At 35.8% G+C, this 16,585-nt stretch overlaps 1 protein-coding gene across 2 annotated transcripts in view; it reads left to right on the forward strand.

Moving 5' to 3' along the window:
* The window catches only part of DMXL1 (Dmx-like 1), a 71,765-nt gene extending 59,147 nt beyond the window's left edge, over positions 1 to 12,618 (forward strand). For both annotated transcript variants that reach the window (XM_009580069.1, XM_009580070.1), the window contains 10 exons: positions 1,746 to 1,832; positions 2,507 to 2,628; positions 2,743 to 2,884; positions 7,472 to 7,532; positions 8,072 to 8,199; positions 8,377 to 8,469; positions 8,937 to 9,028; positions 9,965 to 10,017; positions 11,658 to 11,875; positions 12,276 to 12,618. In XM_009580069.1, coding sequence (XP_009578364.1) covers positions 1,746 to 1,832; positions 2,507 to 2,628; positions 2,743 to 2,884; positions 7,472 to 7,532; positions 8,072 to 8,199; positions 8,377 to 8,469; positions 8,937 to 9,028; positions 9,965 to 10,017; positions 11,658 to 11,875; positions 12,276 to 12,500 — 1,221 coding nt within the window. In that variant the 3' untranslated portion in view covers positions 12,501 to 12,618. The remainder of the gene's footprint in view (positions 1 to 1,745; positions 1,833 to 2,506; positions 2,629 to 2,742; positions 2,885 to 7,471; positions 7,533 to 8,071; positions 8,200 to 8,376; positions 8,470 to 8,936; positions 9,029 to 9,964; positions 10,018 to 11,657; positions 11,876 to 12,275) is intronic.
* The last annotated feature ends 3,967 nt before the right edge of the window (positions 12,619 to 16,585 follow it).

The following is a 16,585-nucleotide window of genomic DNA, read 5'->3' on the forward strand; positions in this document are numbered from 1 at the left end:
TGTCTGAAAGTAAACATGTCTTAGAAAGCTGCATTAAACAACAGGTAAGAACAATATTATCAAATTCCATAGCTATGCTAAATGAAGAACTGAAGTTGAGATTTGCCCAAGTGACAAAAATTCAGTAGTACTATGGGAACATAGTGCATACAGGAGCTTTCACCAGTATGAGATGGCTGGAATAGTTGCCTGTAAGTGAAGGTGGTTAACTGAAGTTCGAGCAGTTTGTTAGCATGATACTAGTTTGCTACCAAAAATTTTTGCTGAGCCTCAGTTTCAAGATGGTGACAAGTGAACCCGTATAACAAACTTTCTAGCAACTTTCTTGAAAGATTGGTAGGAGAGACTAAAAAGGTATAATACTATGCCTAGAAATGCAAACAAATACTGTATTTTTCAGGCATTCTTTTACAAAACTAGTGAGAAGACAGAAATGAGAACTCCCTGTGATATCCTTGGGCTACCTTGTTGTTATTAATTATGTGATAAAGCAGTATTAGCAAGTAGGTAATTGGAACTGACTGGGGAAAAAATGATCTTAATTTCATGCAGGTTTGTTCACCACACAACACAGATCATGTTTTTGTATCTGTTTGTCACTGTAGTTTTGTGCAGTTTTACATACATAAGATCACTGGAGTATCAATTTTGGTTTAATCTTAAAAAAGGTATTCTACTTCGTGGTGTATAACAGCTACAGACTTTTTTCAGACTTTGAAAAAGACTGTTTGCAGTTCTTTGACAGCAGCACCTTACTGGTTTTCAACTAAAATATCCTTCTTTAAATCTTTTGAAGACCAGAGAATTAAGAAATTAAAGGGGAGAGTCTGGGAAATGGTAGTTCTGGAATAATTCTTTGTGTTTTGAAGAAAACACAAAATTTTACATTTGTAATTCAGGTTTGAATGTTTATGTTGTCATTTGTTTGGCAATGCCATTTTTTTTTTACTGTAAAATTACTTTTGTAACTGCAACAGACTGGAGTCTGTAATCTATCAGTTTAATGCTTGCAATGCTGAGCTGTTTAATTTTGAACAGGAGTTCTACGGTGCTGGTAGAGTTTAGAATCTTGTTGTGTGCTGGCATATACCTGGATGCATTTCTAAAATACAAAAAGGTAGACAAGATTCAAATACAATATTAGATCACATTAAAGAAAAAAAAAAGAAAATGTGATAGTAAAAAATTTGTGGTACTGGAACGTGCAGTATTCCAGATTTATTTAATTGTGGAGAGTAGTGAATAGATAAGCTGACAAAGTTCAAATCTGTTTTCCTGCTCAGGATCTTGTCTGCACCTTCTTCTGGGCTATTTCATCAGTTTCAGTGGTGAAAAGTGTTTGCTAAGAGCGTGAAAAGACTTAACAAATTTTTTTAAGAACAAAACATCAAGGCTTAATTTTTTTATTATCAACACCCCCAAGTGTGCATGTAGCCTTGCTGGTTTTCAGCATCCCTGAAAAACTTGAGAATGAACACAGTACTGTGACTTCTGTGTCAAATTACGCTTTCCGTGTTGCTGAGGTAATCTCAACATGGCAGTGGGAGGCTAGATTATTACACACGAGACAGGTTTACTGTAATTATTACAGGTTATATTTGTCATATTTTCTTAGAATTAAAATCGAGGGGCGGGGGGGGAAACCATCGAATATCATACGATCCAATGTTGGTGTCTGTACTTCCAGTAAAAAGCAGTGTTGCATAGAAGTCTGCATTTAAATACGCTTTACTTTTTAAATACAGATAGAAACAGATTTGGGATACCCAGGAGGCAAGGCAAGAATAATCCATAAAGAGTCTGACATAATTACTGCTTTTGCAGTCAATAAGGTGAGTATAAAGGAGGTAGGATAATCTAATTGTGTTGTACTTCCACCTGATAAACAAGTAGTAGTCCCATTGTGAATGGGTGAGATACCCTTTGCCAGCCATCCTGCTACAGCTTGAACTCTTAGCGCTCCCTTCTCTAAAGCACCTCATAAATATCTTTTCATAATTAAACAGTTCTACTACAAATTGTCTTTTTTTCTATCGTGCAATGGATTGAGGGAAGGGACAGGTGGCCTCTACTTTTTATTTAAACTTGTGTGTAGGAGTATTTTTCTTTCTCTGTGGAAGACAACCAGGAAGTCGTCTTTTCTTCTCTTCTCCTGTTTAACCATTTAAGCCTTAAAAGGGGAGGAGGGGAGCTGGGTTGCAAACCTTGTAGTTTAGTTACCTCTTGATTATCCTCTGAGGAAAGCAAGCAGAAACTAGAGCTGCTCAAGGGGTATAAAATACAAATAGTGTGTGATGCTATCCTAGATGCAAATAAACTTTTAAAAAGGAAATGTCAAGTTTAGACAGTTTAAGTATATAGATTTGTAGACCTAAATGTTTGGGTTTTGTAAATTGATTAAGTGTATGTTTTTGTGAACAACTGTACCATAACCAGAGAAAATTTAAAAAAAGCACCTTTTTGAGTATTCCTTTTGTATCTGCCTTTGTGTGTTACTTTTTTTCAGGCAAATCGGAACTGCATTGCAATAGCATCGAGTCACGACATTCAGGAATTAGATGTTTCTGCGATTCTAGCTACACAAATCTACACCTGGGTTGATGATGATGTGGAAGTAGAAAATAAAGGGTATACTTTTCTATGTTTCCAATATCACAGCTTGACTGTGTATAAATCAGTGTAACAAAGCACGGTATTTAATGTTGTTGTTTGGAATCTAACATTATGTTGTTTCATTTATAGGGCTGATGATTTCTTAGTTATACATGCTCGTGATGATCTGGTAAATGTTCAGGGAACCACTCCTTATACTCATAGTAATCCCGGCACACCTATCAATATGCCTTGGCTTGGTAGTACACAAACTGGCAGGGGTGCATCTGTGGTAAGTTGCTTGTCAAAGATTAGCCTTATGTACTCTCTCTGCTTCTCTCCTTTTGTCTGTTCAGTGTTGCTGGTTATATCTTACAATTAGCGTGTAAGTAAATGTAGTTTTTCTGTATATTCAAGACGAGACGGAATTTTTTATAATCATTCCATTAAGAGGTTAAAATACTCTACAGAACTTAAGATACACCAACTGAGCAAGCAAAGTTTTTCGTCAAGCCATATATGCTTTCTATACTTAAGATACATCGTTAAAAAATAAAGAATCAGGATTCAGGTAAGAAGTTCTTTAATGACTTGAAGCCAAATGCTGTATCTAAGTGTGTATTCAGGAGATTTCAGGATATAAATTCATAAAGATTGGGTGCAAATATTTGTGTGAAATATTGAGGTAGCTTTTATTTTAAGCATAATCTTAAGTTTCATTCTGAGTTCCAGACTATTCCAGTTTTTATTTAAAAGTAAATACCAACCTCTGCTCTAGTACTAAGTACCATTGTAGTGCACTGTGTATCGGTATGAGCCTGAGCAACTTAAACTTGGGAAAAATGGGGATTTGTGGTTTCATAAGAAAAATGAGGAAGGCAGTACTGCAAAAACAGGACCAACTGCAAACATCATGCATAGTTTGAACTACATGTCACTCTGATGTATGACTGTTTATCTCCAAAGTTGTTGTCAGCTCTGTCTTCTTTGAAGTGCTGCACAGTTTTGCCATAACTGCTTAGTAGCATTATTAAATCTCTCACTTCTGAAGATCATGTTTTAGAGGAGATAATCAGTTTCACTGTTCGGCATTTCTGAAATACACTGGAGTCAGTGACACCCAGTAAAGTGTGGCTATGTCCACATGAGCAAACTGATCCTTCTAATCATAGAGGTGACACCTGCACAAGGGTAGCTTTTACTTTTAGAAGTAGATTCTGCATCTGAAGTGAAGCTTGGCCCTGAGCAAAAAGCTATTAGCTTAGATTCAATTCAGATCAAATGATAATTCTAGTGTGGCCATTTGCATACTTACCTTAGTGCCTATGCAGCATAGATGCTCTCTAATAATGCACATCTGTTGATTAGTTAGCTGGGAGATGCTTATTTGGACTCACTTAACTGGACTGAAATGGTCATACAAGACAGCTGTGTCTCTCCGCTTACTTGCACATAGATGTGGAGTTTTCCTGGATAATTGGATGCATCAGCTCTTATGGCTTGGCTGCACTTTGTGGTATTTAACAGCTCAGAGTAAGTCCGTAAGTGGTGGCAGAAAGAACCATATGTTAATTTATATTGTGGTTGATTTTTGAAAGTACTTAATTATTAGGAGGAGTAAATAAGGAATGAGCATTATAAGAATGATAATGTTATCCACACATGGAAGTGGGTATTGTGCCAGTACAGCTCTTCCTTCTGCCTGGGAACTGCTGATCCTAGTAGCCAGTTTTGCAGGTCTCTTCTGCAAGTATTCTTTGAATGACTTTGGCACTTTCTCCTCTGACTTCCGTTTTTATATATATACATGTGTGTGTATGTATAGAATTTGTGTGTATTTGTGTATTTCTCAAAAAAGTAATTACATAATCTAGTAATGTAAACTATTCTTACATGACTTTCTATTTTGTATGTGGTAAAACTTTCTTACCTGAAGATATATGGCTACGCTTGTGTTGAATATGTTTGCTGTTAAGCTTTGGACCTAATTTTTGTTTGGCATACTGTTTGACTGTGGCAGAGTAGAGACCCAACCACAGCACACAACTGCCCACTAGGGAGGGGAGACAAGGGCACTGAATGAAGGACAAAGAAAATGAAGGAAGATACAGGGATTCTTGGGAGAAAGTAGTGTTGCTGTGGAAGGACTCAAATCTGGAGGAAAACCAGCTTCACCAAAATCTTTCTGTTGCTACTATTTGTTACCTTGTTCCTTCGGATACCACTTTTGATCCTTGTTCCCATCTTTGCTTTTCCATTATTCACAGTCCATTTAGTAGATACAGTCCACTGTTCTTTACCATTACTGGCTTTTCAGTATTGTTGTCCTTGCTTCACTTCCATCACGAAGGGAAACTATGGTGCCCTTATGATACTCAGGCAGTTAACGTTTTATTAGCTCTTAAGGTTTTTTTGTTACCCCTCTTCGCTGTTTCCTGTTACATAGTTCACACAAGGTAGGTAAGCAGGCTCACCACCAGATCCTTCAGTACGGTGCGTTTACACAGTTCTTACAGGATGTGTTTCTAAGAGAGCACTGAGGTAAATAGTACATACTGTCAGCTTTGAAACTCAGGTAGTGTTCAACAGCTTGTATTCCAAACCAGTATGACTGACACCAATATTCACCAGTTTAATAACTGGTGGGTCAGATTTTAAGCTTTTTTATTCTTCACTCTTAGTGTACATTAGGCCCAAAACACCCAACTCTCTAACAAAGCAATCAGTGTTCTAGCCATCAGCTATTGTTAAGGGGAAACGAGCAGTATCTAATATCAGTTACGTTGGTAATTGCATTTGATAATCGTACTTGATTTCAAAATCAGAGACACTGCCCCAGAGATTTATGTTAGCATAGTCTTTCAAAGGCACGATTCTGTAAGCATGCATTTTTCCAAAGCGTAATCCAGTAGGGGTCAGGAGATCGTGATGCATGCTTATCTGTTGAATGAAGAAACACAATTTCCATTGACTTCTGGGTAAAAGTTAGGAGCTATAAAACTCAACACAGACCTTCATTTTGGTGAAGAAATAGAATGAGCATGAATAATTTTTTTCACTTACACATAGACATAAATTGTAAGTTTAGAGAGCAAAGTATTTCAATTATTTACGGATTGGTATATGCACTAATGTTTGAAGCATATCATCCTGTGTTGTCTTGTCCTAAATCTTATAATGTATATATTGTTTTATTCACCAATGTTTTACCAAACCGTTGAGCTTTTTTCTTTGTCATTTAAAGTACTTACAAAAAAAAAGGAAAATAGGTATTTGAAAATCTTAATTTTTATTTTCAGAAAAGTGTTTTGAAATAAAACTTGGGTAACCAAAAAGCATAAGGCTTTCTCTTCAACAAATAGTAAAGCTTTGAGAATTGAAAGATCTAAATCTGCTTCCAAAATGTAATCAAGAGGATTGCAATTACTCCACTAATCCAAATCCCAGGAAATTTTAGCAAGAAAATCAATTATTTCCCTGCTAAGTGTTTTTCCTCCTTTTTCTTTGCAAACTCTCTGAAAATTTGGAGACATTGCTTTTCAACTCTTCGGATCATATTTAGTAATATGAAGCAAGTTAAAAATTTGTAATTTATACGTTCTTCCAGTTGACACCCTGATATGGTTGGAGACCAGGGGAGAATAGCATACTTAAAATACTTGATTCGCTATCTACTGTTTCAGTGACAAAGCAGTGGCAAAGTACTGTACAAAATCATAGCAATTGAAAGTCATGGTTGGACTCAATGGTCTTAAGGGTCTTTTCCAACCTAAATGATTCTATGAAAGTAGTTCAGTGCCAGCTTGCTACCGATACATAGTAAGTGGTAAGCTACTGTGCTGAAAGTCAGTGCTCTGGCAACGAACTTTTGTTTGTGTTTATCATTTAAAGTTAACATCTGGTACAAATGTAAACTTATGCCCTCTTCACTCTCAAATGTTCTCAAATACTACATGCATGAGCAAACTGAATCCAACAATTTTCTGAGGAAAGACAGTCCTCAAAGTAGCCACATGTTTTTGAGGAGAACTAATAGAAGTAAGAGAATGAAAACTTAACTTTGACATACATAAATAGAAAGAAAAGAAGGGAGGAGACATGCAAGGAAAATACAGATGCATTTCCCTGATGAAAAATCCCTACCGTTTCTTTCCAATTGTGTTATTGTGGGTTGGACTTATGATTTAATTAGCTGGTGTTTTTATCTTAATTGTCTGATGTCTCCAGTTCTCTTCATATATTGAACTCTTCCCAGTTAGGAATTAATCAACTAAGAAAAACAGCATTCTTGGTAATGCACCTTGCTCAAAGCAAAGTTTGGAATTTAGGAACAAAAGTGCTGCTGAAAATCCATTGGATGTGTATTTGCAAAATTACAAACGCTTTTGAAGAATTTTTTATTTACCAGTTGGATGGCCACAAGTAATCAGTTTTCAATCAATGACAATAAATAATAAAACTTGAAAATAAATATATTCCTTCCTATTTTTTACTTCTGTTAAAGTTTGTTTACCTCTTTCTTTACATGCTTCTGCCTCTCTCTTGCTTATCTTACAATATTCAGGAATATTCCAATAAATTTAATGGAATCAGAAAGGAATTGGCAAGAAAAGAGGTAAGACTGCAGTCTAAGGAGTGTTTATATTTGGATCCATAAATCTCTGAAGCAAAAAGTTAATATTTACCTAGATGTATCAAGCTGCAAAAGTATTAACATCTTCACTAGCCTTGGAAGAAACTGACTTCTATCTGAATTTCTAAACCCAGTACATGCTTTCAGTAGGAATCACTACAGTAGGATCACTAATTATTCTAGTTCAGTAAGTTTTAGTTCAGTAGTATTGTTTAATTATTTTCTATTATTTTGTATATCGAACAGATGCTCAAGAAGGCTATTAATAATGTCAGAAGAATGGCTTCTCATCCAACATTACCATATTGTAAGTTCATTTTTGTTAAAAAAAGAAAAAAGTTATATGAAGTTTATATATTTACTTACTGGCCCTGTTTCTTAGTATGCTGCTATTTTGTACTAGCACAGTAATCTATTATATGTTTTAAAAGTTGCTTATAAGCCCTATTTTACTGAAACTATTTTTCATTTCCAAAAAAAAAAAAAAGCCTTTAGAAGCAGTGATATTTTTTAATACCGAAAAGTACTGTATTTCTTTTATTTGTGACTTAGATGAAAGATAGTAGGAAAAAGATACATTATTATCTCGAAGTAAATAGCTTCATATTTCAGTACCGTCTAAAAACAGTTCTTAAGTAATGAGTAATTACAGTTCAATAAGGTTTGAATAGCACGCGTAAGTTTCAGTGGTACCCCCTACTCCTATGTACTATGGCACATACTGTGGCACTAGTTATTCTGAGGATGTTGTGAGCTGGTGTGAGATTTCTTAAAATTTTGGAAGAAACCTTCCTGTTCAACTGCTACAACACCTGTGAAAAGTCATGTAAATGTTTTCTGTTGCAGACTTGACAGGTGCTCAAGACGGTAGTGTAAGAATGTTTGAATGGGGTCATGCACAGCAAATCACATGTTTTCGGTCTGGTGGCAACTCAAGGGTAACTCGAATGAGATTCAATTACCAAGGAAATAAGGTAACTGACAGAATGCTTCTGTACTTACCCTCTTCTCTCTCCCTCCCTTCCCCACCCCCATAATTGTAAATTAGCAGAAACATCACATTCTTCAAACCTAAAGTAGTTTCTCTGAATTGTGGATAATTTCTCTGTAATACATACATATGTATTTACAATTAATAAATCTTTTTTCAGTTTGGAATTGTTGATGCTGATGGATATATAAGTTTATATCAGACAAATTGGAAATGTTGCCCACTTACTGGAACTTCACCTAAACCATATTTGGTAAGCTGAAAACTAAATTTGCGTCCATAAACTTGTGTTGTGCTCTTTTATTTCCTTCCCCCTTTAATCATAGTTAGGAGAGGGCAGGGATTGTGCTGATAACCAGTATTAATCAAGATGTAATATATTGTTGCCATCCTGTGATCCATATGACAGTTCTTAAATCCTAATCATACTTACTAAGTTAGAGAGTAGAAAATGCAATGTTAGATCTAAAATAACTTTAATGTTCTTTGAGACTTGTCAGTAATTGTCAATTGTTAATTAATTGTCAATAACGCAGGACTGGAAAGTATACTTCCATGAAAAATTAAGAGTATCAGAAAGCATACACATACCTTTATATTACATCTTCTTTAAATTGTTTTTGAAACAGCTCATCTTCTTGAGGAAGCTTAAGATTTTGTGCTTACACAAAATCTGTTGTTTTTTTTTTAATTAATAATTTCTAAACTGCAATTTTTCAGACCTGGCAATGTCATAACAAAACAGCCAATGACTTTGTTTTCATCAGTTCATCATCGTTGATAGCCACAGCAGGATTGTCTTCCGACAACAGGTAAGAACTGATCTGATAATGCATAAAAATGAAGCGGTGCCGTGTTTTCTCTCCTTCCCACCCCCTCCCCCACTTTTTGTTGATGATTCTGCAGTTCAAGAGCAACATGCGTACTTCTGCTCTTTTTCCTTCTTTGTGGGAGGGGTAGAGAAGCAATGCTTGCAGCTAAATTCCATGTGCCTATTAAAGGAGATTCCATAAGGAAGCACAAATCCTTCGCTCATGTTCCATATGAGGAGGGGAGGTGGAGAGGGAGGTGCTGATCTTTTCTCCCTGGCATCCAGTGACAGGACACGTGGAAATGGTTCAAAGTGTCCGGGGAGGTTTAGACTGGACATTAGGAAGCATTTCTTTACTGAGATGGTGGTCAAACACTGGAACAGGCTTCCTAGAGAAGTGGTCAATGCCCCATGCCTGTCAGTGTTTAAAAGGCACTTGGTCACTGCTCTTAATAATACGATTTAACTTTTGGTCAGTCCTGAATTGATCAGGCAGTTGGACTAGATGATCGTTGTAGGTCCCTTCCAACTGAAATATTCTGTTCTGTTCTATTCCATTCATATGAGCCTGTCTTAAATTATTTTTATAGATGCAGGGAGTTGTGCATAGCTCTTCATTTCACACTTATTTTCTTAAGTTTTCATAAAGAAACAGCAAAACCTGCTAACATTTAGGTGAATTCAGCTACAAAAGATTTTAATCTCAATATGAATCCTTTATGAAAATAACCAGTTATAGAATGATTGTATAGAAGGATTGTTCTCACAGTATTTGTATAACTATGAAAGTAATTTGGGGTCTTCTCAAAAGTAATCATTGAAAGTCTCTTTACAGTGCTTTCATGCCTGAAACAATCTTTTTAAGGTTCAGATGACTTTTCAAGTGTTCAAAATACTTTAGAACATTTCTCACTGAATTAAAACATCTTTTCTGCAGAAATATTTGTCTTTGGGATACTTTGGTTTCACCTACAAATAGCTTGGTACATGGTAAGTAAAATACAACCAGTGAAATATTTGATCACAGTAAAAAAAAGTATGTGTGTTTCTGTCTTTATGGAAAAGTTATTGTGGGAAGTAACTTTAATATTAGCAGGAAAACATAATTCACTGTACTGTGTGAGTGCACCAGCAGGAGTATAAAAACAGATTTTTGAGAAATTTAGTGCTATATATAAATGATTGGTTTCATGGACATGAGCACCTTCCTTTGCATACCTTGTATCTGTGCACCACAAGTGCAACCCCTGACAGATAGACATCTGTAATTTCTGTTCCTTTTTAAAAGATTCTGAGCAACTCCTGCTTGTAGTGACTAGCATGTTGAGAAGACAATAGCTGTAACACTGTCAAAACTAGACCAAACAACGGTACTATAAAGATAGCATTGGGCACTTGCAGATACATTATCTATTTGGACAATATGAGAGGACATGCTTTTTATGAACTGTTAAGTATTTCCTTGCCCCTGTGAAAATCCTGTCCTCAGAGAAGCCATGATTATAAAATGATTCTCTGAAGGTATGTATATGAATAAATGCACCGAATTTTCTAGAAAATATTCATTGATTTTTTTATGAATATATTGAACAAGCAGATGTAAAAATAAGATCTCATAATTATATAGTAATTTTCAGAGTCGAACTACAAGATGAACTTACTGCTATATTTGTAAACTAGTGCATTTTTGCTTTCAAAGACTATCCAGTTCTATGGCACTTTTATTCTATGTATTATGCCAAATACTGTGGAATGTTTTAAATGCTGTGTGTGTGCGCATGTATAGATATCTACATACAGTATTACAAAAATGCTTTAGAAGCATCATTCCTCTAAGTATGCTTTTTAAGATGTAATAAATACTTAGCAGGGTTTCATTAACTTTATTACTAATATTTTGTAGCAGTGAAAAAGAAATACATTTCAATGTCTGAAATACAGAATTAGGTTCAGAGAGAGGAGTTGTGAACTCCTTGTAATTGAAGTGTGGTGAATGATTAACTGTATGTGAGATGTGTGGAATTTCTAAATGTAAATTTAGAGAACCCTTTGAACTACAAGTACAATATACTACATGCCACATGTTAGCATTCATAGCATCTAGTCTCAAACGTACTGAGCTTTGTTCTGATAATTGTAATCTTCATTCACTGTCCTCTACTCACTTGGGGGAATGGACATATCCAAACAAATGTGGAAAGCAGCAAATTAAAATAACCAGTGGAAACTTACAAGATATTTGGGCAAGTAATTTAGGAGGATGTTTCTTACGGAAAACAGATGCCTTAAAATAACAAGCATTAGAGGGTTTGAAAAGAATCTGTTTCTGGTCAAGGCTTAATAGTTTGCGATTACACAGGGATAGAAAGAAGGATATAAATTTTTTTTCATACAGATTGTAACTGCCTAATTTGAGAATACTGCAGCTTCAGGGCTGAAGTTGGTGAACCTGGGCTTACATATATATCGTACTGCAATAAATGGACTGGTTGTGGTCAATTGGATTACAGCATCAAAGTCGCTGTTGCTACTGTCTTGAGCCATTAGAGGTTGATGGAAAATTAAAGTTAGTACTGTGAAATTGAAGTTAGTACTGTGTGTTATTTAAATTACTTTGCTTTGGCTTTCAGCTTTTATCTGTCATGATAGTGGAGCAACTGTGCTAGCATATGCTCCAAAACATCAGCTGTTAATATCTGGAGGCAGAAAAGGCTTTACATGTGTAATTGATCTTCGCCAAAAACAGCAGCAACAGTTACTCCAAAGTCATGATTCTCCAGTCAAAGCAATTGCTGTTGATCCTACAGAAGAGTATTTTGTCACAGGATCTGCTGAAGGCAACATAAAGGTATTAATGAGGGGGAGGGAGCAGAGAGATGAAGATGATGTGTAAATTCAAAAAGAATCTTGCATAGGTGTGGAATAATCAGATATGTCATACATTCTGCATTTGTTTTCAACCCTGACTTTCACGTTTACTAATTTAATTATGAAATATTAGCCTTACCTTGCAGTCCTCCTTTTAGTCAGTCTTACCTTAGTCCCCATATATATTCCTTATTATAGAAAATGAATATTAATATTCTATAACTCTGTCATTACAGATTGCTACATATCTTTTCTTTTACAGTTAGTGTCAGAGAAATGAATGCAAAATGTAGTCCGGTTTCTCAATGACTCATTACTGGTGAATTTTAAGATCATGGTAATTATCCTTGTAAGAGATTGATGTTTTGATGCTTTTTCAGGTATGGAGTCTATGTACGTTTAATCTTCTTCACACTTTCATCAATGAGCATGCTCGACAGTCTCTCTTCAGAAACATTGGGACGGGAGTCATGCAAATTGAGACAGGACCAGCAAATCACATATTCTCTTGTGGTGCTGATGGAACAGTAAAGATGAGAATCTTGCCTGATAGATTCAGCCCTTTAAATGATGTGTTAAAAAATGATGTGAAATTTATGATCTAATATTTTTCTCAGAACAGTATATAACATTCCCCTTCTGCCATCCCTGAAAATATTTTTCCTGGAACTAGCCAACAAAGCAGATACACAATGATAGCTTGTGCCACAAAGATACCTTTTTTCTCCCCCTCCCCCCCTCCCCCCCCCAATTTATTACCTGGAGCTTTTAGTCCCTGATGCCTTAAAGATTAACAAGGTCCTTCAGCTTTTGATCATTGCCTAAAATAAAAGCTATACATGACTCCGAATTATATACTTATTATTAAGATGTTGCTGAAGTGACTCTTCCTTTTGAGGTAGTTACACTCCCACCTGGAGTGTACCATCTGGGCATGGCCTCTGCTTATATTCAACATCTGGCCACCTTCTAAAAGCAGGTCTGTCCAGATGGAAACCTTAGATAATGTTGCTCTTTCACTGTGGCAACCATAACTGTCTCTCTTCCCAATTTGTTTGGTCAGCCGACAATAAAAATTTATATTATGTGTAGAAGAGAAACAAAGCCTGTGTGAGTAGATACTCCTGGCCGTGCAAGCATTCATGTAATGAGCCACTGTCTGTCTCCATTCCTGGAATCCAGGCTGTTTACCTCTCTAGCTTTCCTGATCTCCTTTCTCTGATCTAGGGTGTAAGAAATTGAAGGATATTCTGTAACTTGTCTTCTGTTCTATAGCTTGAATCACTGCCATCAGGATGGCAGGCTTACCTTTCAAAAAGAAATATATTTTTAACCCTGAACACTCCCTTTACAAAAATATGTAAATATTAATGGATATCTTCCTAGTAAAATAGTCAAGATTATGTGTGAAGCTTTAGTCTTGATGAAAAAGATACAGGAAGATACTGCTTTAGGATATGGCACTAGAATTTCTTCAAAGAGTATTTATTTACATGTCTGTAGAGGGAAAAAAACCCAACTAATTTATTTTTACATTTTTTCCAGTAAGACTTTTATTTAGCCCAAAGATACTCAGTTCATTCTTAGCACTTATGTTCTTGTTTGTCTGCTTTTCCTAAATACTTTGAAAAAGGAAAAAGGAAAAAAGTTCAACAGCAAAGTACTTTAATACTGTCAGTCTTTGTACTGTACGTTTACATCTGGTGTAAAATGAAAGAAAAAAAATTTGAAAAGGATAGGTGGATTTTTTTTTGCCAAAATATTAAACTGCATAGCTTAAATGTTTGACCAAATTATTAATGCACAAAGCCTTTACATTTTTTTAGTCAGCTAAAAACTGTTTCTGTAAGTATTTTGGTTTACTTTTCCTGACTTGAGAGCTTGACAAAAGTTTAATTTGTAAATTAGATGTGAGGCTGGATTACTTGAATGCCAATGGTGTACTTTTTGCTAAAAGATATTTTGTGAAATATAGCACCAAGATATTAACTGTAAAATAAACTTGTCAAATTAGGAACTATGGGGATAAATAAAGCATAGCAGAAATGAAGGGCTTGTAAAACGAACTTTGTAACATTCTCAGGATGCTTTTATCTTAAGAATATAAAATTGTTTAAAAAGATTTTGTAAAATGTATTAAGGTCATTTTAAATGTATGTTTCGCAAGTTGCAGTGCAAACACTATGAAGGTTTTTATGCACATAACATGAATTTTCAAATTGTGCAATAAAAAGAATGTGAATATTTTGCCATGAAGAAACATGTGACAGCATTTCAAACTGGTACAGCTGTTCAGTAATTCAATTGTAATTGTTCTTCCACAACACTTATAGATTGAAATCAGAATTGATATCAAAACAGTTTAAGTACAGCGATGGACCAGAAAAGTGACTATAAGTGACACCACCTTACAAAACAGACTTGCCCAATGCATATGTCATATTTGCTCAATGACTGAGTTTCTAATATTCCTTATTCTTATGAAAGAAGGAAAACAATGGAGTTAACAGTAGCACACTCCTTGAGAATCAACTGAAACCCTGACTTTGTAGCTACTTACATACATGCATTTAGTTTTATGCACCCGCTGAACTAACAAAGTTACATTCAGGAAAGGAAAATGTGCAAAAACCATGGCAACATTATATAATGACGTCCTTATGTTTTGTCCTTAAATATTTATATCTCATTAACTTTAATATTTCAAGCTCAGTTTATTGTACTGGCAGTCACAAAAAGCTGTCTTATCATCTGTGAACTGAGCAGATTTTTTATGTAATTTGCCAAGACATACAATGTTGTCATTTTTCCGAGTAGAGCTGCACTATGAATAATCCTGGCAAACTTATGCTTATACCAGAGAAGTACTGACCGGCAGCAGGCATTTTCAATAATGTTTATAGTTACTGTAAGCTACTCGCAAAACTAAATTATGTAAAGTCACAATGTATTTGCCACACCTTCATAATCTTTCCAATAAAGCCTGGAGAAACTCAACCTTCTAGAATTCCATGTTGCTGCTGCTTCATTTACAAATCAGTTGTTTGCTTGTATAATGTTCACTGATGTTTAACAATTATTGTGAGTCAAATTATCAGTAGCTTTCTTGTAATGATGGAATCAAAATAAGTTAACTTCTGTTGTATCTGAAACTTTTAAAGGGACACTCTCAACTTGAAATCTAGTCATTGGGGAAAAACTGAACTCAAAACTCTTCCAGCTGTTGCCCTTAGCAACTTCCACTGACTTTTGTCGTCCAGAAATTAATGCTTTCTTGCTGTTGCTGTGCGAGTTACTCAAAACCGAAGGGTGGTAGTGGCTGCCCAGGGTTGTGTGCTTGAAGTAGCCATGTGCACAAATTGAACTTAAAATTTGCATTTACCCAGTGCTTAATTAACAATAATTCCACATCCAGACAAAATTACTTAGCTTGTAGTTGATAATGTCCCTTTTAAATATCATAGACTAGCAGTTGTGACTTGTGTTTGTCTATGTAGCAATACGTAATGCAATCGGAGTGTGTCATTCTTGTGTTGCTAATTAATTCAATTACCTCAAACAGATACATGATCCAAGTTCTTTACTGTTACTTTAGTAACTTGTGAGTTACTGGCCATCTGGGTACTTAAACTGGCTTGCTGTGTGACTTTTAACCAGAAAATTCTCAGCTGACAGCTGATGTTGCAGGATGTTTATGGAGAAAGACGGAGAGTGGAATAGATGCAGATTTTGTACCATGCTGCTGTGGCACAAGGTGAGCTTATACATGTTCGACTGTGTTTTAGGAACCTTGCTACCAGTTACAGGAAATAAACTGTTGAGATATCGTACATTAGGTACCACTCCCTTCCTCTTAAGAGCACTCAGTGTTAGATTAGTTGCAATAGGTGTGAAAAAAGCAACAGTGATTAAAAGGAAATAAGCTTGGAGACAATATGTCCTCCAAGGTAATTTTTTCAGATGTTTATTTTTACTAAAAATAGCAAAACCATCTCTAATGGCAGGTTCAGCACACTGATCAAAGTACTTTCTATAAAATAAAGATACTGATTTACCAAGTTTCTTGGTGTTTCTTATTCCTCCCCATTTCTAGCTCTAAAATCTACATGGTTTTGATCTTTCTCCTTCCCTGTCTTTTTTTTAATGCCTTAGCATGGGGGTGTGAGTTTGGTTTTGGTTTTTTTGTTGTGTGGGGGTTTTTTTGTTGTTTTTTTTCTTTTTAATTCAATGCATAACTATCAGTTGTAATCAGTTCTAAATCATTTCTCAGTGGAATGAGGCTGATGTGGTGATGGTGCTTTCTGTCATTTTCTTCCACAACGAACTTTTTTAACCCCTTGTCTGTTTCATTTAAACTTGAAAGCCTGTGAAGGTCTTGGGGAACTCCACCTCTCTTATTTTTCCCACCCCTAGAAGAGATACAAAGGTGAGTGCCCCTGCTCTAGTTATACACTAGGCAGCAACCTGCTGCCAAAATTATAAACACCTCAACGGACAGCTCAGCAGAACGAAAGAACAATTTTACTTGGGGTTTGCCTTGGCACGAGGGGTAACTCCTCCTTTGGCAGCAAAGCATGGAAAAGCAAAGAAAAGATGCACCCCAAGATCTAGGACCGAGTTTCCCTTGCGGCCGTGTTTAACCCCCTCTCCTCCACCTGGTGTTTTCCCAGGCCGTCGAACCCAGCTGCCT

This window comes from Fulmarus glacialis, unplaced genomic scaffold (genome assembly GCF_000690835.1).
Source record: "Fulmarus glacialis isolate BGI_N327 unplaced genomic scaffold, ASM69083v1 scaffold2106, whole genome shotgun sequence".
NCBI classification, from domain to species: Eukaryota; Metazoa; Chordata; class Aves; order Procellariiformes; family Procellariidae; genus Fulmarus; species Fulmarus glacialis.